Source organism: Canis lupus, chromosome 16, assembly GCF_011100685.1.
Source record: "Canis lupus familiaris isolate Mischka breed German Shepherd chromosome 16, alternate assembly UU_Cfam_GSD_1.0, whole genome shotgun sequence".
Classification (NCBI taxonomy): Eukaryota; Metazoa; Chordata; class Mammalia; order Carnivora; family Canidae; genus Canis; species Canis lupus.
The window spans coordinates 27,267,711-27,291,795 of NC_049237.1; the positions used below are offsets into that span (position 1 = coordinate 27,267,711).

Genomic DNA, 24,085 nt, shown 5'->3' on the forward strand with positions numbered 1-24,085 from the left:
GGGAAATATCAGTGAGGGTGATAGCACATGAGAGACACCTAACTCTGGGAAACGAACAAGGGGTAGTGGAAAGGGAAGTGGGCGGGGGGTTGGGGTGATTGGGTAATGGGCACTGAGGGGGGCACTTGACAGGATGAGCACTGAGTGTTATGCTATATGTTGGCAAATTGAACTCCAATAAAAAAAAAAAAAATTAAAAAAGAAAATAAGGACAGCCCCGGTGGCTCAGTGGTTTAGTGCCGCCTTCAGCCCAGGGCCTGATCCTGGAGACCCGGATCGAGTCCCACGTCGGGCTCCTGGTGCATGAAGCCTGTTTCTCCCTCTGCCTGTGTCTCTGCCTCTCTCTGTGTGTGTGTCTCTCATGTCTCATGAATAAATAAATAAATAAATAAATAAATAAATAAATAAATAAATAAATAAATAAATAATCTTTAAAAATAAAAATAAATAAATAAAATAAAAGAAGAACCAAGTTTCTGAATCCAGTGGGAAGCAGCCAAAGCTTTTAGATTTGGAGTTCTTGAAGCATGGTAAAGGATGGCATTAGCCATCTGACAAATCTTCTTGGTTGACAGTTTGAATGTCTCTGGTGATGGCATCAGGTGTTCTGGTGAACTTTCTGAATGGTCCATACAGCAGAAGGCAGGAAGGCTGCCCACATATGATCTGTTGTGATCAAATTTTTTTTTTTTTTTTTGGAGTTTATATCAATTTGTCCAGCTTCAGCTTGCAGATCTTCAGGAAAAGGGTGGTCTTGATTCTCAATGATTCCAAGTCAGAAGGGAAAAAAACTGAAAATGTTAATTTGGAGAGCTGAAGCCAGCTATTGGAGGAAACTAGATTTTAGGATTTGGAAAAAAACTGGCAAAATGGGGGACCGCTGGGAGGCTCAGTTGGCTGAGCATCTGACTCTTGATTTCAGCTCAGGTCCTGATCTCAGGGTCATGAGATCAAGCCTCATGTCCGGCTCCATGCTCAGCACAGATTCTGCTTGCTATTCACTCTCTCCCTCTGCCTCTCCACTTGCTCACATGCACTCATTGTATCTCTATCTAAAATAAATAAATAAATCTTGGGGGGAAAACATAAAAATAAAAAACACCGGCAAAATGTGCAAGACAAGCCAGCAAAGGTACACTACAGTTTTCTACTGCAACAACAACAACAAAAAACTTCTACAGTTACCCTTATTTCTGTCAAAGATAATTCAAAGACTAATCTGCTTGCAAAGTAAGTCTAGTTTCATTACATCTGGTCTGATTATTTACGTAAGTGCAGTAAAAATAGTGATTGACTGCATAGGCCCTTGTTTGAGTTTGATTTGCTGGAACATTTCATAAGGAATCTCAGATTGGACTTTTAAAAGCCTCTCAAGGCTGGGAAGCCGCATCAAGATCTCGCCACCAGATTTTGCCTGCATTCCCTATAGATATGGGAGAATTCTTCTCTTCTCAAGGTTCTCAAAATACCCTGAGGTTCCTGGACCTGCCAGAAATGAGCTTCCTTACTCATCTTTAAGACAAAAAGACATGTAGGCCAGATATAGGCTGATTTTGCCAAGGGGTGTGGTTTATGAACTTTGGCTCCTTATAGTCAACCTTAGTTCCTCAAAGCTGTCTGGACATATCTGATCTGATATCTATCATTCTCAAATATGACATTCCAGATAAAAACCTTGGTATGTAACTAAGGTTTCCAATGGCACCCGTTACAAGGAGAACAGATTCTCAAGGAACTTATGTAAATAACTATGCTGCCATGAAAATAAAAATATTCTCTAAGAGCTTTCAATCTCTGGAGGGCTCAGGTCAGAAGGAAAGACAGTGCTTCAGTTCTGTTTACCAAGGTATAAGTTACAAATTGCTGTTAAGTTGCACATAGCTTAAGAAAAGAGAAAGTTTTCCTTAAATTTAGAAAAAAAAGAAAGCATTAAAGAACCAGCAATGTTTCAAACAAAATGTTATAAAAAATTATAATCATCCTCATCTGTTCATTCAGGCTCATGTCATTGAGACTTGTTCTACTTAATCCTGGGTTAGCAGTCTTTAAGAATCCAACTATTTCCTCATTAGTTCTGGAAATTCTTACACAATCCAATGGCAGGTCTCAAAGTTTTCAAGTCATGCCATCAAGGACCATTCTAAGCGGTAGCTGGTTATAAGCACTTCCAGAGAAGAATCACAGTAAAATTATAACTGTCTCTGAACGACAAAACACTTAAAAATAATTGTGGTTAGGGGCGCCTGGGTGATTCAGGTTAAGCATCTGCCTTCAGCTCAAGTCATGATCCCAGAGTCCAGGGATCAGGCCCCAGGTTGGGCTCCCTGCTCAGTGGGGAGTCTGCTTCTCCCTCTACCCCTCCCTATGCTCTGGTGTATGTGTGTGTGTGTGTGTGTGTGTGTGTGTGTGTGTGTGTGTGTCTCAAATAAACAAATAAAATCTTTAAAAAGAATTATTAAAAAAAAAAAAAAAGAATTATTGTGGTTAAAGATCTGATAGAGTTCATCATAATGCTATTGACAAGGACATTTTATTATTTCTGTGACATCAACTTAAAATAATAACAAAGTTATTGACAAATTTCTATGAATATCTTACAATTTCTATGAACAAATACAATATATACCTGTTACGTGTATATCCATACACATGTAACCTAAAAAAGTTTATCATCACCTATTTGACAAAGCTTCCCATTTAATTCAACATATCAAATAAACCTAAGTAGTAAAACATGTCTCTTTTTATTAGGAGAGAGACAAAACCTATGAGATTTTCCAAGGGTCATCTAGAAAAAAAGTTAATTTGAGGTCAAAAAGACTCCTCTCAGAGCTGACATGGAGTGGAAAAGTTGTCACAAAGGTTAGAAGATTTGATCATCTGTCTAAACAGGATCACAGGTTACTGGGAAACAATCCTTAGTTATCCATATTACCAGTCACAATTAAAAGATTTCAAAGACAAATACAGGAAGTTACCTAGTTGTAAAAATTCTTACCCTCTTACTATTGAGAAGACCTGATTTTCATTAATCAAATGATCAAATCAATATGAAGCACAGGAAATTATTTTAAACACAAAATCTTGTTTTCCCAGGCATACTACTTAAAAGGTAAAGAAAAACAATCTTTCTTATAATTTTTTATTAAGACCAAACAAATAACCTAAGGAAAAGTTGGTTTTAACACAGAAAAAAAATAAATAATGGTTTGATATCTATGTGCTATTGATACCAAGGCAAATTTAAAATAAATAAATAAATAAAAGCCATCTACGAAAAGCCCAGGGCAAATATCATTCTCAATGGGGAAACACTGGGAGCCTTTCCCCTAAGATCAGGAACAAGACAGGGATGTCCACTCTCACCACTGTTATTCAACATAGTATTGGAAGTCCTAGCCTCAGCAATCAGGCAACAAAAAGACATTAAAGGCATTCAAATTGGCAAAAAAGAAGTCAGACTCTCCCTCTTCACAGATCACATGATACTGTACGTAGAAAACCCAAAAGAAAAAAAAAAAAAAAAAAAAAAAAAAGAAAACCCAAAAGACTCCACCCCAAGACTGCTAGAACTCATACAGCAATTTGGCAGTGTGGCAGGATACAAAATCAATGTCCAGAAATCAGTGGCATTTCTATACACTAACAATGAGACTGAAGAAAGAGAAATTAAGGAGTCAATCCCATTTACAATTGCACCCAAAAGCATAAGATACCTAGGAATAAACCTAACCAAAGAGGTAAAGGATCTATACCCTAAAAACTATAGAACACTTCTGAAAGACATTGAGGAAGACACAAACAGATGGAAAAATATCCCATGCTCATGGATTGGAAGAATTAATATTGTGAAAATGTCAATGCTACCTAGGGCAATTTACACATTTAATGCAATCCCTATCAAAATACCACAGACTTTCTTCAGAGGGTTAGAACAAATTATCTTAAGATTTGTGTGGAATCCGAAAAGACCCCGAATAGCCAGGGGAATTTTAAAAAAGAAAACCATAGCTGGGGGCATCACAATGCCAGATTTCAGGTTGTACTACAAAGCTGTGGTCATCAAGACAGTGTGGTACTGGCACAAAAACAGACACATAGATCAATGGAACAGATTAGAGAATCCAGAAGTGGACCCTCAACTTTATGGTCAACTAATATTCGACAAAGGAGGAAAGACTATCCACTGGAAAAAAGACAGTCTCTTCAATAAATGGTGCTGGGAAAATTGGACATCCACATGCATAAGAATGAAACTGGACCATTCTCTTACACCATACACAAAGATAAACTCAAAATGGATGAAAGATCTAAATGTGAGACAGGTTCCATCAAAATCCTAAAGGAGAACACAGGCAACACCCTTTATGAACTTGGCCACAGCAACTTCTTGCAAGATACATCCATGAAGGCAAAAGAAACAAAAGCAAAAATGAATTATTGAGACTTCATCAAGGTAAAAAGCTTTTGCACAACAAAAGAAACAGTCAACAAAACTAAAAGACAACCTACAGAATGGGAGAAGATATTTGCAAATGACGTATCAGATAAAGGACTATAGTATCCAAGATCTATAAGCAACTTATTAAACTCAACAGCAAAGAAACAAACAATCCAATCATGAAATGGGCAAAAGACATGAAGAGAAATCTCACAGAGGAAGACATAGACATGGCCAAGAAGCACATGAGAAAATGCTCCACATCACTTGCCATCAGGGAAATACACAAATCAACCACAATGAGATACCACCTCACACCAGTGAGAATGGGGAAAATTAACAAGGCAAGAAACAACAAATGTTGGAGAGGATGTGGAAAAAGGGAAACCCTCTTGCATTGTTGGTGGGAATATGAACTGGTGCAGCCACTCTGGAAAACTGTGTGGAGGTTCCTCAAAAAGTTAAAAATAGATCTGCCCTATGACCCAGCAATTGCACTGCTGGGGATTTACCCCAAAGATGCAGATGCAATGAAACGCCAGGACACCTGCACCCCGATGTTTATAGCAGCAATGTCCACAACAGCCAAACTGTGGAAGGAGCCTCGGTGTCCATCGAAAGATGAATGGATAAAGAAGATGTGGTTTATGTATACAATGGAATATTACTCAGCCATTAGAAATGACAAATACCCACCATTTGCTTCAACGTGGATGGAACTGGAGGGTATTATGCTGAGTGAAATAAGTCAATCGGAGAAGGACAAACATTATATGGTCTCATTCATTTGGGGAATATAAATAATAGTGAAAGGGAACAGAAGGGAAGGGAGAAGAAATGTGTGGGAAATATCAGAAAGGGAGACAGAACATAAAGACTCCTAACTCTGGGAGGCGAACTAGGGGTGGTGGAAGGGGAGGAGGGCAGGGGGTGGGGGTGAATTGGTGACGGGCACTGAGGGGGGCACTTGACGGGATGAGCACTGGGTGTTATTCTGTATGTTGGCAAATTGAACACCAATAAAAAATAAATTTATTATTTAAAAAAAAAAAAAGGAAATATCAGAAAGGGAGACAGAACATGAGAAACTCCTAACTCTGGGAAACAAACAAGGGTAGTGGAAAGGGAGGTGGGCAGGGGGTGGGAGTGACTGGGTGACGGGCACTGGGGGGCACTTGAAGGGATGAGCACTCAGTGTTACACTATATGTTGGCAAATTGAACTCCAAAAAGAAATTAATTAATTAATTAATAATAAATAAATTAAATTAAAATTAAAACCTTACAAATAAATCCATCCAGTCTTGGCCAGCTTTGACCAGGAAAGAAAAGATTCCTTTTCCACAAAGCTTGTAAAAAATGTTTCTTATATCCGTTCAGTTTTTGTCCTACTCTTTTCTCATTCTGGAACATCAGTCCTTTCGCTTTACTACAAAATTACTCTTTTTTCCCTTAACAAAAACACATCCTTCATGCCTTATCTTACCAAAAATACATCTTACTTTCCTTGCATAGTTCTCTTTTTCCTTACCCTTATTATTCCTAGTGGTTTCATTTACATAATATTGACCATATTTTTAACCATCAGAAACCCAACTTTTCACTGAAAAGTAGGAAGCAGGCAATTGTAAACTCACATAGTACCACATAATCACATACTATCATACTATAACCAGTTTAAGAATATTATCATTTCATAATTCCTAGAGACATGTGTCTTTTTCATAGTATAATTTTATGTTTATTTACAGACTCAAATATTTTTAGCTTTTCTATATCATATTAAAAATGAGATGCTAAAGGTAAATAAAATTAATGTTCAGCAATTAATGCTTCAATATTTTCTCTAATTTGGAAATGAGATCTAAGTCAATACATATCCCTCATTAACTTAGTATACATTGAACATTTAAAGTTATGAAAAGGGATCCCTGGGTGGCGCAGTGGTTTGGTGCCTGCCTTTGGCCCAGGGCGTGATCCTGGAGACCCGGGATCGAATCCCACGTCGGGCTCCCGGTGCATGCAGCCTGCTTCTCCCTCTGCCTATGTCTCTGCCTCTCTCTCTCTGTGACTATCATAAATAAATAAATAAATAAATAAATAAATAAATAAATAAATAAATAAATAATTTTTTAAAAAAAAATTAAAAAAAAATAATAAAGTTATGAAAAAGGTTTTTGAAACTATTTTTAAGGAGACCTATTATAAAACAGGATGATCACTGAGTTCATTTATACCGTTTTATCCCATTTATATCTATTTAATTTACTTGATCTTAATAATTCTGCTTGAATTACATGAAAACTTCATAAGACATTAACTAAACAAAGCTAACCATGCACATCTTAACTAATTTTTCCTATTAACAAGTCAAGCAAGTACAAAAAAAAAAAATTTCACAGAAGCAAACAACCTAAAGAACCTACAAAGTTATACATACAATTTTTCCTTTTTAACTGCTGTGCTTGACATGCACTAAGCAATTCCTTTTATTAATACATTTTTTAGGTTAGATTTACAGTTTATAATCTTAAACATCCAGCAGAGATAATATAAATTTGTTTGATTAGTAAATGTAGGTAGAAAAAAAACTTTGTATCTAAATTACATATTTAATGCTGATAACTCTGAAATTGTCAGTTTACCAATAACTTTATCAGTAATTTTAAAGCTAACTTTATTTACCAAAGATTATCCCAAATCATGTGAACTTAAAAAAACAAAGATTAGGGTTCGCTTCTATATTTCTGAGTTTTAATTAAATTTATATTAAGTGTCACCACCCATAAGATCATGATCTGAGTCAAAATCATGAGCCAGACACCTAACTGACTGAGCCTCCCAGGCACCCCTCCTTTAAGGGATTTCTTAAATTAATTTCGTAATACCATCCAGAGGCGGGAAACTACCACACATCCATAACATACATATGTATAAACACATATAATACAGATACATACAAATAGAATCTTATAGCTTCCATTCCAAAATATTAGCCATAAGCCAGTAAAACAGTAATATGATCTCACTGGTTTATCTCCACCTTGCATTTTCATCCGAATTATGTTTGTGGCAAATGGACCAAGTTGAGGTGACCCGCCTACCAGTAACTGTGGAGACTTTAATTTTTTTTTTTTCTGTGCTATGACTCTTATGAAGGAAATCGATTACATTTTAGGGGAGTGACTGAGAAGACGTCTAAGCGCTGTTTGGACATTTCCAAAGTCCATGAGTAGACAAACTGTCCAACTCTATTCCAAATAGCTTTTTTTTCCTCTTCTGAGCCTCAGAGAGCTGCTTTCAGGGGTGCCTGGCTCCCTTGAGAGGCCCCAGTGGAGGCCAAGGTGCCTACAATTCCAGGGGCTATAGAAAGCAGAGGGGCTGAAATGGGAAAGGAAAGGTCAACAGGGTGGACAGAGGGTTGGAGGTAGCAGGGGCTGGAAGAGGTACATCTCAAAGAATTCAAAGAAACTAGAGGAAAGACTGAAGGTGATAAGAGGAGGAAGAAAGAGCAGAAGCAGAGGTATCGGGAGTCAAGATGGGAAGATCTCAAGTTTCCCAAAGAGGACAACGAAGTTCCAAATTACCCTTGGCAAAATTATGCCAATAAGGGAAAGGAAATGGGCCCGGCAGAAAGTCAGCAGGAATTGGAGAAAAAACCCAGATAGAATTTTTGATTCCCCAAAAACTTAACTACTAACAGCCCACTGTTGACCAGAAGCCTTACATAGTGGCCAATTAACACACATTTTACACATTGTATGTATCATATGCTATATCCTTACAATAAAGTAAGCCAAAGAAAATGTCACCAAGAAAATCATAAGGTGGTACCTGGGTGGTTCAGTCAGTTAAGTGTCCGACTTTGGATTTCAGCTCAGGTCATGATCTCAGGGTTGTAAGATTTGAGGCCCATGGTGAGCTCCACACTGGGCAGAGAATTTGCCTAAGAGAACCTGCCTTTGCTCTCTCCCTCTCCCTCTACCACTCTCCCCACCCTCCCCATCCTGTGCTAGCACTTTGTCTCAAAAAAAAAAAAAAAAAAAAAAAAAAGGAAATCATAAGGAAATGAAAATACATCTACAGTATTGTACATATATTTACTGAAAAGAATCCACCTATAAGTTGACTCATTGGTTCAAATTCATATTGTTCAAGGATCAACTGTATTATTTTATTGACATAATTTTAATTAATTTACATCTCCTACAGAAAGAAAGAGAAGAAAATATTTAGACCTATTAGATATTTTTTTAAAGATTTTGTTTATTTATTTATTCATGAAAGACAGAGAAAGAGAGGCAGAGACACAGGCAGAGGGAGAAACAAGCTCCATGCAGGGAGCCCGATGTGGGACTCGATCCTGGGACTCCAGGATCACGCCCTGGGCCAAAGGCAGGCGCTAAACCACTGAGCCACCCAGGGATCCCCTATTAGATATTTTTTACATATTGACATTATTACATTATAGTGAAGCAAGATCCTTCAGGAATTTTGTGAGAATTAAATAAATAATATACCTAAAAGTACCTAATACAGTGCCTGGAATATAGAAAATGTTCAATAAATGCTAATGTCCATCAAATACAGTAGAAGGCTTCAGAAAGTCTGTCTGACAATATCTGCTGCACTGCCTGAAATTCTGCCAGAGCAATTCAAATCCTTTGGGTTAACATCCTCTTCTAGATAAAGTTTTCCTCAAACTTGAGGATGAACAAAACTCATCTGGAAAGCTTGTTAAAACACAGGTTGCTATGACACCTTCCAAAATTCTGGTTCATTCTAGGGTTAGTCCGGTGAATTTGCATGTCTGACAAAAACTCTCAGAGGCTGCTGAGAGGTTCCAGGCCGATGCTTCCTTAGAAACACTTTACATCCCCTCATTCACACCTCATTGTAAATGGGCTTATTAGGTGGCTCTTTCCCTAGGATCTTTCGCTAAAGATATTGGAAGTTTTGCTGTATAAAGGGAAAGGGGGAAAGCCTGGGTAGCTCAGTCAGTTAAGTGTGTGACTCTTGGTTTTGACTTAGGTTATGATCTCAGAGTCATGAGATCGAGCCCCACATCAGGCTCGGCACACAGCATGGAGTCCGCTAGAGACTCTCTCCTTTTCCCTCCACCCCTCAAGCTTAGGCATGCTCTCTCTCTCTCTCTCCCTCTCTAAAAGAAATAAATAAATCTAAGAAGAAAGAAGAAAGAAAGAAGAAAGAAAGAAAAGAAAGAAAGAAAGAAAAGAAAGAAAGAAAGAAAGAAAGAAAGAAAGAAAGAAAGAAAGAAGAAAGAAAGAAAGAAAGAAAGAAAGAAAGAAAGAAAGAAAGAAAGAAAGAAAGAAAGAAAGAAAGAAAGAAAGAAGAAAAGAAAGAAAAAGAAAGAAAGAAAGAAGAAAAGAAAGAAGAAAAGGAAAGGGGAGAGACAGGCCACAGGAAAGTAGATGACGGTGACTCACCATGGTTACAAACTTGGCATTTCAAAAAGGCAGCCAAAGAATACAGATTACCAAAGTGGGATCAGGTGAAAATATATCAAAATGTGGAGAAAGGATTAAAAGGGAGAGGTAAGAGACTACTCTTGTGTCCCCTCTCCCTACTCTCAACCTTTGCAGAAAAACCTCATATGTTGAAGCCCTCATAGCCAATGTGGCTATATTTGGAAATGGAGCTAATAAGGAAGTGATTATGGTTGAAAAATGTCATAAGGGTGAGGTCCTCAGCTGACAAGATTGGTGTCCCTATGAGAAGACATATCAGAGAGCTTGCTCCTTCCACAGCCCCCACCCCCACCCATACCAAGAAAGCCATGTGAGCACAGCATGAGAAGATGGCCATCTGCAACTCAAGGGGAGAGACCCTCCAGACACCAGCCCAGCTGGCCCCTTGATCTTGGACTTCTGGTCTCCAGAACTGTGAGAAAATAAACTTCCTTTTTTTTAAGTCTGTGGTATTTTGATACGGCAGTAGTAGCAGATTGGCATAACTATTAAAGATTTCTTTGTCCCTGTTCAGTTGTTCCTTGGGCTGATCACAGTTAAAAAGTTTTCTTCTGAAATACAACTTTCTTTGACTTTAATATATTTTTCCTTGTTCTAATATTAATTGAAACCCAAAATAGTATGGCTTTTCCATACTACTACTCTTGTTTTTCTCATCTTTTTATTAATCTACTGAATAATATCTAGCTAAGTAGACTATTTAAATAAACAACTTAAAGCTTACTATCTTTAAAAACATACTATTTTTTAAACAAACTACCAAAAAGCCAAAGAAAATTAAATTTCTTACTTGTTCCTTTCCAAGTGAATAATATGCTCTTTTCCTTCAGCTTGAATGATATAAGACACCTAAATGCAGAGAAGGAAAAAAAAAAAACCACAATAAAATACCATCTTATAAATTACTTTTCACAACTGGTATTTTATAAGACACTGGAAATTCCATCCTAAATAAAATCATTTAGCTCCAACTGAAATTGTTTTACAGAACCTTGTAACTACTTTTAAATAATAAAAAGATACTCTAGTCATCCCAACCTTCCTTTAAATAACCTATTGCAGAAATCATCTGATGTCCATCTAAACTCTCCTTAAATTCATTTATATTTCAGCTATAACTTCAGGAATTATTTCTGTGAAATCTGGCCATGTACTACCTACAGTGTAAAACCTTTTGTTTAAGTGAAGTGAATTTCTTAGTTTCAAGAGACTGTCTCTAGTTCATTACCCAAAAAGTTGAAATTCATGCACTCATGATTTCATATCTTCACACAGCTTACCACATTTCATCACTTCTGATTAAATTTATCCCCTTCAAATGAACATCTCTGAAATCAGGATGCATCATACAGAGGCCCAGCAGTCGAACAGGACTCTGTTTCTTTCCTTGTTAGTGGTGTATTATACGATGGTGTGCCTTACAACTGACAGTATTTGAGTCAATGAATTGAGGTAAAATAACCTGCACTTACTCTCAAGTTCATGGGTCCCTCTTCTCTACCCCAAACAACATCCCCAGCAACTCACCACTTCATTAGTCAGAAGCACTTAATGTGATCACTAGAACTATGAGATTCCACTCTGCCTTAACTCTAATAAAAGAAAAAGTCATAGAGGAACTAAATAAATAATATCAGAAGTGTCCTCTGATTTTCCTTACTGTTTCTGGACTCTAGGGTAACATTTTGCCAAGGAATAGTATGATTCCCTTCTTCTAGGGCTCACTAAAAGCCCACTTCTAACACCTCCACAAAGTGACAAATCCTGGTGCTCTATTTTCACAACCTGAGTGTGAGCTGTGATCTACCTTGATCTCAACGTAGGCATCAAAAATACCAAGCTCCTAGGTACAACCTTCCAGTGACAAAATAAGTAAGACAACGGAGATGAGAAGTACAGCATAGGGAATAGAGTCAATAAGGTGGTAATAATATTGTTTGGTGATTTCACTCATCATGGTGAGTATATGCAGAGAACTACTGACTCATTATACTGTACATCTGAAACTAATATAACATTGTATGTTAATTGTACTTCAATAAGAAAATAATCAAAATTAAAAATAAAACAAAAGAAAGGAAAGAAAACCACCACCACCAAGCCCCTTCCATTGTCAGTTTTGGCATGTGCTGTTCTATCCTTTTTGACCGTGGCCAATCATAGGATATAAAAGCACCTCTGTCATATGATCTGAGAAGAATTCTGAAGAGTCTGAGAATTATTTTGTGATACTATATTCCTTCCCCAAATATCTGCCTGGATTGCTCATTCCCCTGCTTCTGGTCTTTACAGAAGGGTCAGCTTCTCAATAAGGCTTTCCCAGTCTGCCTTATTAAAACCACAAACCCTCTAACCCCATCCCTACCCTCACTTCCAGCACTTACTATCCACCTTCCTGGTATAATTTTCTCAAGAACTGTAAGTAAACCATATTATTAATCTATAATATTTGTCTATTGTCTCCTCCCCCCATCGCCATCCCACTAGTATGGAAAACTCCCTAAGAACATGAATTTTATGTTTTGTTCACTGCCATGTCTCCAGTGCCCAAACTGCTTCAACTTCTCCAAATATTTATCAGGGCACATGAATAACATTTATTATGATCACATACATTTATGATACAACACTGATGCAGATAAAGTCACAGACACAATAAAGTAGAAAGCATAGTCCCTGTGCTAAAAAGTGAAGAAAAGGAGGAAAATAATGAAGCAAGTACACATTCATTCTATTCTAAGGCAAAACATAATCAAATGGTAGAATGTCCAGTTCAAAACAAAACCAAGGAAGAATTATATATTGTAAGGCCATTTATTCCTTACTTATAGAGAAGAACTAGAGTTGAATGATCTACTCGACTAGTGGCAGTACTCAGAGGGAGGGCTAAATTAAAAGCTCCCAACTCTAAACTCCAGCGTTCTTTTTACAAGGCCCTCCCTACACAATGTACAAGCAGCCTTCTATTTATGGATATACCAGCAGTTCAACAATAATAAGCTAAATTCTATCCTTCATTACCTATTACTGTTAAATTATAATAAAGTTAAATTATACTTCCGTAAAGTTGAAGAGTTTGCAAAATCAATTGAATTCCAAATGTATTATTTCTGAACTTTACAGTAGGAAAAAATAGTATAAAAAATAATTTTTGTGCATTGGTTACCCCATTAACAGCACAATAATGTTTCTTCTGATATGGAGATAGAACTCACTTTTGAATAAACATTCCCATATGTGAAATATATACATATAACACACTATTATTTTCCAGAGTCTGTAAAGATATAGTGTGATGTATTCTACCTATCATAAACTAAGAGAGATTAATTTTTATTGTTATGAAAAGACCACTGTAACCTTCACCAGTGAGAAAAAGGTTAGAAATCTATATAATCAGCATCCTATCCTGGCCATAGAATTTAATTTAACTATCTCATTCTGTTATGTTTCAAGGTAACTATTCGTCTTTTTTAAAAGCTAATGATCGGGATCCCTGGGTGGTGCAGCGGTTTGGTGCCTGCCTTTGGTCCAGGGCGCGATCCTGGAGACCCGGGATCGAGTCCCACGTCGGGCTCCCGGTGCATGGAGCCTGCTTCTCCCTCTGCCTGTGTCTCTGCCTCTCTCTCTCTCTGTGTGTGTGACTATCATAAATAAATAAATAAATAAATAAATAAATAAATAAATAAATAAATAAAGCTAATGATCAATATATCACTTACTAGAATAATGCACCATATATATGGTGGTGTGCTCTTCACTGGCCAACACAATCCCTGCTGAAAATGACAGTCATCTTTTAAAGAAAAGTAAAATTTAAATACATACATTCTTTTCAAAAGATAACTTGCCTGTTCTGAATAGGGCCTAGGGGCTTCTCTTCGTTCTCTAGTTAATCTCCAAGGAGTTATAATTTCATAAGAAGAGAGATGTGAGGTCTGTTGAAAGCCTACAGAAAAGGGAATAAACATTATATAACAAGTGAATGTGAAAAACCAAATGGTACCAAAATGTAATGGAAATCAAAAGCTGAGTGCCCAAATCACAGAAAAATCATGTGACATTCATATACATGTATGTATGTATATATATTTTTTACACAAAAAGAAGCAATATACCCGATAAGTATGAAGGGGAAAATATACTGCCTTAGAAAGGATGTAAATCTTCACAGTATAAACACAGCAATCATTTTCAAACAATTTTTTGCCATAAACTTCATTAACCCTTTTTCTTAAATCTTAAGGTATATACAGAAGAAAGAAAAAAAAAGACATGCTTTGGTGGGGAAATGGGAAGAAGGCATGTGGAGCCTAGCACTGTGCACTCATCTCCCATTTTCCATCCTCACCCATGACTGACACTCCTTGTGATGGTATTGGAACACTTATGAAACAAAGACAATCAGAGGGATATGTTGCTTTCAATGCCTGATAGATTAACTCTAATAAATATACATGTACCAATGTAGCAATTAAAATATATTCCTGCCACTAATGTGTCCTATAAACAAAAACTTCCGATAAAATTTATTAACAGTGAAGAACTCAAACAATCATGCAGAAATACTCCCAATCCAATCCTGTTCAGTGGAATCATATCTAAGTGGAGCTTGGGTTCCAAAGTCCTCATGTGAGCAAAAATGGAGTATAATCAAAATTGCCCCAGTAAATCCCTTAGGAAAACATTAGAGACTTTTACACAAAGTCTCTCAATAAAAAATTTTTTTTTAATTTTTAAAAAAAGTCTCTCAATATACCCAACACAGTATCTCTTCCAGCATCATTGCTGACGGCATGCCAATTTTGGCAGTGAACTTGATGAAGTAGGTGGTCAGTAACCACCTAAGGACCATGGATGAAAATTCCATATCTCTATATGTCTGTATATATCTAAACAGTATTCAGTATGAGGAGGCTTAAGACTAGCACACACAAACAGGAAGATTGAGGGAAGAAAAGACATTTTCACTCAGTGGATCTATTCCATTGTGATAATCCTTCAAACAAGTTTGGTACACTTACTCATGATATTTATGTTTACTTCTAACATTTTATAGTCTTACATATATGCAATACAATATATTTCATAAATGTTATACTGCAGAGTTGATTAAAGTGAAAAGTAAAAGTCTCTCCTTCATCCCACTCCCTACAGGTAACTACTTTAAAACATTTGTATTATAGAAAATTTTAAACATACACAACAGCAGAGAGAAGACTAATGAACTCATGTGTACCCATTACCCAACTTCAACGTAATTTCATACGTATCTCCTCCCTCAAACACACACTGGATTATTTTGATGCAAATCCTAGGCATCATATAATTTTGTCCATGAATATTCTGAATCAATGTCTAAGACACAAGGACTTTAAAAAGAAACCTTATCCACGGTATGGTTATTACACATAAAAAATACTAACAATAATTTCTTGGGATCATCAAAATTCCCTGATTATTTCAGAATTTGTTTTTTTCTCCATTGATTTGTTGAATTAGGATCCCAACAGGTCCATGCATTTTATAAGTCTTTAACTTATGGAAGTCCCTCTTCCCTTCCTACCCCCTTTTGGGTATTTATTTGTGGAAGAAATTCCACTTGATGAAATTATCTCATACACTGATCCACTGAGTGAAGAACGTGTCTGTTCTTCCCTCAGTCTTTCTCTTTGTGTATGCTAGTGTTAAGCCTCCAGAATGTGGTTTAGATATAAACAGACAGAGAAAGATATGGAGCACTGAGATAAGGACTTGGGACTTATTTCCTGTACCCCCTACTATGTCTGTATTGTTCAAATGTTTTTACAATGAATAATTCATAATCTTACTTCTGAAATTATAAGGAGGAAAAAAATAGTAGTCCTTCAATACAAAAGCATAACCATTTAAAGTACTGATTATCTAGCATCTCCCAAAGCTCCTTCCTTTTCATTAGCCTTACTAACCTCACACCTAGAAGACTACCATTCCTTCTTGCTCTGTCTCCCAACTCCCACTCTCCTCCTTTGGCGCCAACCTGTGTGCTCATTCACTCATTCATTGTTTATGTCCCTCAGATTTCTCAAATACAGATTAAAATGAAGCATTTACAGCTAACTTTCTCCAAGATATCATTGTAGATAAAAAAAATGTCTATAATCTCATCTAGTTTGGGATTTTAAAAGATATATTAGGAAAACATATTGTATCCTATCCAATACAATATATATCATACTACAATTTTCAAATTCATTACTCAGTTTTAAACCCATTATGTCTTTATAATATGGCATATTATACTACCTAAGTGTGGCTTTCAGTCACTAAATAAAAACCTCAGAAAGGACTCCATTACTCACAAAAGTGACCATGGTCTAATCCAAGGCATCTTTACAACATATTATGATAAAATATCATTCAGATATTTGGAGTTGTTCATTGGGAACCGTGTCAAAAGAAATCCACGGCCTTAATAGATACAGGCTTTAAATCACTAAATAGAGTATCCTTAATCCCATTTTAACTGGAAACAGGACTACTCTTTCAACCAGAATAAACCTCCAATGATCTTTGTTGTTTTCAAATTCTTAAAAATACAAGTTTCAATATTACCTTAATTTTACTCTGGATCATAATAATCTGTTCAACTACTAGGACAGGCACTGTGATGTTACAGAACCGGACTCTTGGGCTCTCTGGGCAACAGAAACTGACAAGAAGCCAAACAGGAATTTTCATGCAAGGCTTTTATCAGGGGCTTCTGCTGGAGCAAAAGGCAGATAGCATAAAGCAAAGTGTCCTTGGCCTGGCTCCCTGAACAATGGCCAGGGAAAGTTTTAAAAGTGGCTGAGGCAGGAAAGGAGTGACATCCAGGCATGTAGGGTCAGGGAAACACAGGAAGTTGGGCCCACAGGCACACCTGACAAACCATGCTTCAAACGAGGTAGGTTTTATTTGCATGTTAGTTTCCACCTCTGGGCATAATTTTTAGCATTACATTGAGGAGAAAAGTCAGCAATAGATCAGAGCTGGGATCTATTTGGCTCTGACTGGTCTGCTCTGGTTTTTGTAGGAGCACACCTGCTATAAATTGGGTCCTGGAGCTTGTTTCTAGCTTGCGGCTTCTGGCTTCCTGATCACGTGCAGTCACCTGCAAGCTGGACTAGAGAAATGCCTTATTGCCTTTGGTGTTCCAGGCGGTCTGAGTTTTTTGCAAGTTCCTGTTCTGTCCCAAGTGGTGCAAACAGTTGACAGGAATAAAATTATTTTAGTGGGTAAGAGATTAGACGCTTTGTGTGACAAAAAGTAAATCATTGTCTACATTGATTTGCAACTTCCTGTGACTCTAGAATTATTTCAAGCTAAAAAGCTTTTTAAATAAATCATTATAGTCAAGGATATATACACGAACAGGTTCAGGCAACGATTAACACTAGAAGCTAAACAACTCAAGTTTTTTTAATCACAACTCAGAAGAAACATCATTGAGAAAAAGACATGTCTCAGAAAAGAGAACTACAACTGGGCAGACAGATATTTGAAGAGTTTTCTTTTTTTTTTTTTTTTTAATTTTTATTTATTTATGATAGTCACACACAGAGAGAGAGAGGCAGAGACACAGACAGAGGGAGAAGCAGGCTCCATGCACCGGGAGCCTGACGTGGGATTCGATCCCGGATCTCCAGGATCGCGCCCTGGGCCAAAGGCAGGCGCCAAACCGCTGCGCCACCCAGGGATCCCCTGAAGAGTTTTCAAATTGAAACATTAAATGACTTTATAGTGTTATACAGCTAGTTTCAGGCAGGGTCTGAAACCATGGATCTTTTCTGTGAGACTGTTAGTAAAGAATAACAATTCAATATAGGAAAATAGGAATAACAATCCAATATAGGAAAATAAAATAAGATATAGGAAAGTAAGGTACAACAATATTCTGTTTTTCTCATTTTAAAAGAGAAAAACAACACAATTAATCATTTATTTTTAATAAGATCTTCAAAATTATAGTACCCAAAAATAACCTCTGTATGTCGAGCCGTTATTCCAATCTTGACTTCTTGGTTTTAAAATCCAAGGATCTGGGCAGCCCCGGTGGCTCAGCGGTTTAGAGCAGCATTCAGCCCAGGGTGTGGTCCTGGAGAACCAGGATAGAGTCCGGTGTCGGGCTCCCTGCATGGAGCCTGCTTCTCCCTCTGCCTGTGTCTCTGCCTCTCTCTCTCATGAATAAATAAATAAAAGCTTTTTAAAAAATAAAATAAAATCCAAGGATATTTCTGAATGCCAAAGGGAGTTCTTGAACATCATAAGAAATATACATATTTTCTCCCAAATTCCCTTTTTTTTTTAAATTCCAAATAATAGCAACCTTCTCATGGGAACTAAATAACATGTTTCCCATGTTACTAGAAAGGAAGTACATTACATGCACATTATTTGTATAAGGCTTCAGCCTCAGCACTGCTGACATTTGGGGCCAGAAAATTCTTTGCTGTGGGGGGCTGCCTTCTGCAATGCAAGGTAGCTTTCATGGCTTCTACCCACTAGATGCCACAAGAATCATCAGTGTGACAACTAAAAATATCCCCCAGATATCTTCTGGGGGCAACACTGCCCCCAGTTGAAAACCACTACAGATATGGTTCACAATGAAAATTAAAATCTTAGTACAGTCAACTAGACAGAGAATACAAATTTGTGATTTTAGATTTGACAAAATAAGCACACCATCAAAAATCACATTATTAGGAAGCATGGGCTGGAGATAAAAATAAGAGCTGAAACATGAAACTTAAAAGAGTCTTCAACTTCACGAAAGAAAGGAAAGGGTGTTAGCTGCACTTCTTTCTTCCTCTAACTCCTTAGATCTTTTCATAAACTGTGTTTGGAGAAAGTTTAAGTATATGTTTCATAATAGTAACTAGAGTAGAAGGAAACAAGTTAAAAGAACTCTACTTAATTGCAAAGCAAACAAATGTGAACTCTCAGCCATGGGCTTTTCTCCTTTCCTTCCTGCCTATTATGTAAACAATTAGCCACCTTTAAATACTTTCACTATAGAAGATAAACTTGAATTCCACATACAGCATGAATAAAATAATTTTGTTGCCCGAATTATTTTAAAAGAGAAATTACTGCAATTAGACCCATAAAACCCTGTTACTTTGAACCACAGAGTTCCATTGCATTCACAAGATCAATCCCAAATAAATACATATCATTTATTAATAAGTATATTCAAAAATAATTATAATTTCCACTGCTATGTCCTACCTTCTTACATTTTTTGAGTGTTATAATTTTTTTACATTTACCTCTATTCATATTTAAAAAGAAATAGAGCTTTTGCTGTTGTTCATTTTTTTAAGCGCCCCTTTGGGAAAACCACCAACCACTTACAAGATTTAATTCCCTTGAGAACTTAAGTTCTTCTAGCAAGGAATTTCAGTTTCTTGAGACAAAGGACGATACCTTATAAGTGTGTCTATATATATATATATATATATATATATATATATATATCTTATGGATCATGTGTTTCCTGCCCTGGTACAGTTAAGTTTCAATGACTACATGTTGAATAAATGACTTATCTTTACAGCCATACATAACAGATCTCCTAATTGTTATTTATCATGTACAATCTGAATTAAGCTTTATTTTTATGATTAATATCTTTTATATCAATTCTCCAGAAATCCACATGGTTCACGCATTTGTCATTTTAATGGCAATGCTCTATTTCATTGTATGGCTCTGCCATAGACTGCTTAGCCACCCCTCTCAGGTAGGTGGGATCACAGCTTCTATTAACAACAGGATTCTAATGTATCAGTGAAGCCAATGGAGCAGGTTCTCCAGGGGTGTACTTGCATGAGGGTTCTAAGGAGCTCCTTTAAAGGGAAGGGGGGACCTCCTAAAATGAGTTAAACCATGAAAAATCTCATTAAAAGAAAAATGTGCCAAAGGAAAAAAAGGCATTTCCCATACACTATCCTACAGTATGACAAATATCTGGCAGTGGCATCATGTCTACTTATTATAAACTAAAATACTCTAATTCTTATATTAAGATAAACATAAACAAATACAAAACAATTGTATATTTAACAACTGACCAAATTAAATGAACTTTTCAGATTTCCTAGCTCATTCTTAACAGTTCTGATTCAAGCAGTACCCCACATGTGATCACTTCAGAAAAATGGCTTGACAAAAATAACAATGTCACAAAAAAAATAAAATAAAATAACAATGTCACAAAATGAGAAATAAACTAGAATAATTTCAACATACAAAAAAGACTGTACAATTCAAAGTGATACTAAGAGGACCAGACTTATTTTTGAGGCAGTCCTATTACACTGAGTCAAAGGATGGCATAACTCCAAGAATCTGAGATATACTACATATCAAAAGGAAAAAAATATCATGAGGCTATCCATGTCATATATTTGAGGTTGTGCATATTCCAAGAAAAAGCTTTCAGTTACTTAGAGCTTCCATCTTCAGGGAAATTCTATAATAAACCAGGATTTTTAACAAAAAAAACAAATATAAAGTCAACTTTAGTGAAATAAAATTTAAAATTCTTTTTGAAAACTGTCTTGAATTCAGTGACTTGTTTTGTATATATTTTAATTATGTTTTATTTTTCACTTAGAAGTTGAAAGCCAAACTACCTTAAAACTTAGAAGACTACATTGTACTATACAGCAAAACACAAAGATATCAAATTCAAATAATTTGCTGGCACCCAAGAATTAGTATGGACTTAAGCTCTTACTACGTATTTGTTTTATAGTGATTCACCATGAGTAAGCTTTAAAACTCAATGTCTTTAGAAGACTAGTCTTAAAAAAAAAGAAGAAAGAAAGAAAGAAAGAAAGAAAGAAAGAAAGAAAGAAAGAAAGAAAGAAAGAAAGAAAGAAAGAAAGAAAACAAACCTAGGTCTGCACCATAATTCACTACCTTAAAAGAGAAAATCTGAAAAGGTTTCATGCCCAATTCCCTTTGTTATTTTTTCCACAATGATATAAAGTTACCTTTGTCAGTCTCAGTTTGCTGGGGTTTTTTTAAGTTTACTGTAAGTGTCAGCCCTTTGGAATTTATACTGCATTTCCTCTTTGAGACAGTGTTATAAGTGGTAGTAAAGAGCCTACCAAAACCTATTCAACTTCTAGTGTAACTAATGTGTGGATAGTACTTATTGAGTCCTCAAATTCCTGCTCATTAGCAGAAAATGTTTCAGTGCATGTTTTAAACATCCTGTATTGCAAAAATTTAGTCAGCTGATTTTGGAGGAACATTCCCCTAGAGAAACATGAGTTGACTCACTGCTCACTATTACAAAAGCCTCTCAACTGGTCTCTCCCAGCCTCCAGTCTCTCCCTCCTGTATTCTGTCCTCCACTGCTTTGCCAATTACCTTAATCGAAAATCTAGTTATGTCATACCTGTATTTTCTTTTTTTTTTTTAAGATTTTATTTGTTTGAGAGAGACATACAGATAGTGACAGAGATAGCGAGAGAGAGCATGAGAGGGGAGGAGAGGGAGAACCAGGCTTCCCACAGAGCAGGGAAGCCCCAATGTGGGGCTCCATCTCAGGACCCCAGGGTCATGACCTAAGCCAGAATCATGATCTGAGCCGAAGGCAGGCGCTTAACCAACTGAGCCATCCTGGAGCCTGTGTCATATGTTTAATGTTTAAAAACATTTTTTTCCCGAAGAACTTCCCATAGGTAAAGTCCAAACCCCTCAGCATGGAATAGAAGGCTCTACCCAACCAGTACCAACCTACCTTAGCTTCTTCCTTGCCTCCCCTTTCATACAACCACCTGCAGACATTCTCTTCATTCCCTAACAAGTCATGTGCTTTCATCCCTCCATACTTTTGCAAAAGAACACTTTCTTCTCCTTAGAACACACTCCTATCCTTTGACTTGAACACTCCCTGATGTAGATGACTTCAAATACTGCTTATACTATAAAACCTCCCCAAGGTTTTATATACCTCCCAGAAAGACTTAGCACACCTTTTGCCCTTCCATAAGCATTAAGCATGGTGAATACAGGAACTCGATAAATGTTGACTAAAGTGTGAAGAAAGCATACCTACGCTTAAATGAAGGATTGGCCAGAAACTGTTAAAGTCATGGTTAAAAACCCTAAGGATATTCTAGGGGTGCCTGGTGGCTCAACTGGTTAAGCGTCTGCCTCAGCTCAGGTCATGATCTCAGGGTCCTGGGATGGAGCTCCCTTCTGGCTCTCTACTCAACAGAGTCTGCTTTTCCCTCTGGCTCTGCCCTTCCCCCCACTCGTGCTCTCTCTCGCACCCTGTCTCAAAATCTTAAAATAAAAAAATATATATATACGGATATCCCATTCACCTATATGCAAGTATCCAATACATAAGCTTTAAAAATAGTCTTATTTATATTTGTAAACACAAAGAATCATGGATCACTAAAACTCCAAATGTATAATATACTTCACTTTACAGATTGATAAATGTTAACCATCTATGTAAAGCACAGCAAAAACAGTGTTAACCAGAAAAGATACAGTATCTTCCCATTCAATGAAGTTTTAGTATTTAGAGCTTCAGAATTCCAATTGGGAGACAAATTTATTTAAAAAAAAAAAAAAAAAAACGAAAAAATGTAATTAGTTTCCTGAAGGTCAGTAGTCCTACACTGAAATCTTCTATCATCACCTTTGAATATCTCTCAAGGCAACCTTTGGTAAAAACCCTCATTCTCTATCATACTTCACGTCTAATAAAGAAAATAAGAACTATGTAAACAATTTAATGCAAGAGCCAAAATAAACGAAGCTGTTTCTAGAAAGAAGCTAGTGTTAGTTTGTTTCCACTACGTTTGGGCATCTCCAGTATAAATACCTTACACATTCAAAGGAAGTTTCACAATTCAAAAGCGGTCTCACATCAATGATTTAATTCTCACGATAATCCCATGATCTAAGCAGAGCAGGGATTATTTTTACGGATTTAAGACATTACGAACCCAGTAAAAATGCAGATAAAAGACTCCTTGGATATAGACACATAGCACTTGGCTTCCAAAAAGAAACACTCTTTACTGCAACAACAAAATGGCCCAAGACAAACGAGCAACCCCCCTTTACTCCATCACTAAATGTAGTGCGGTGGACATACCAGTGACTCCGCTGTTAAAACGAACGTCAAAATTTCAAATTATGATAACCTGGAGGAAAAGTTCCATCCCCCGGTCTCTTTCCAAGTGACATTAACTCTACAAGCAAAACCAAGCTCCATTTCTCAAAGCAGTTTAAACAAGAACACACCCTCGGCGGGCACGCAGACTCCAGGCTTCCAGCCGACTCCCCGAGGTCAGCCGAAGTCCCGGAGAAGCCCCCAGGGAGTCTGGGGGACCCGGCGAGGAGCGAGATGGGGGTGGGGCGCGCGGCGAGGGCTGTGCCAAGCCGGAGGCGGGGGAAGAGGACCGGGCAGGAGAACACCGCCAGGACCCCGAGCTCGGGTGTAAGCGCGGGGCACACTCAGCGGGAGCAGCTCCGCCTCCCGACCCCGGGTCCGGTCCCCCGCCGGCCCCTCCGCTCCCGGGCACCACGGGGTAACTCCGAGCGTCCCAGCCCGAGGAAACACAAATCTCAGAGGTCCCTGAGGGGCGGACACCCACCTGGCCGAGCCCCACCGAGGACCGGGCCCACCGTGCCAAACAACAGCAGCCACTGGAGCCGGAAGACCCCAAAGGGCGAGCCCGCGCCCGATCCCATCGCGGCAGATTCCGCAGGTTCCACTCAACACTCGGCCGCCTCTGCCTCCGCCTGCTCCATCATTTCCCAGCCCTGCTGGGGCCCCAGAGCTGCCCGGGATGCGCGCGCCCGGGACGAACACGCGCTCGGCACTGACGCAACTCGGCTCCGGTCCGAGCTCGCTCCCGACCTCGCGCTCCCTACGCTGACGTAGAGAAAAATCCAGTCGCCGGCGGGAGAAGAGGTTTTCAGTCCCCGCCGCTAAAGCTAAAACCCTCACTAGCCTGCCCCGCCCCCTCACACTCGCTGCCCCGCCCACTGCCGTTCACGCCCCGCCCCTTCTGCTCCCAGGCCCGCCTACTTTGGGCGTAGAAGGACCTGATTGGAGGAAGCACTAGGAAAAGTAGGTGGAGCGCGAGACC

The 24,085-nt window shown here is 37.9% G+C and overlaps 1 protein-coding gene across 1 annotated transcript in view; it reads right to left on the reverse strand.

Moving 5' to 3' along the window:
* The window catches only part of ADAM9 (ADAM metallopeptidase domain 9), a 136,566-nt gene extending 112,876 nt beyond the window's left edge, over window positions 1-23,690 (reverse strand). Inside the window, 3 exon segments of the mRNA NM_001195402.1 lie at window positions 10,720-10,778; window positions 13,781-13,878; window positions 23,588-23,690. Of these exon segments, the coding sequence (NP_001182331.1) occupies window positions 10,720-10,778; window positions 13,781-13,878; window positions 23,588-23,684 (254 nt within the window). The 5' untranslated portion in view covers window positions 23,685-23,690.
* Between the last annotated feature and the right edge of the window lie 395 nt (window positions 23,691-24,085).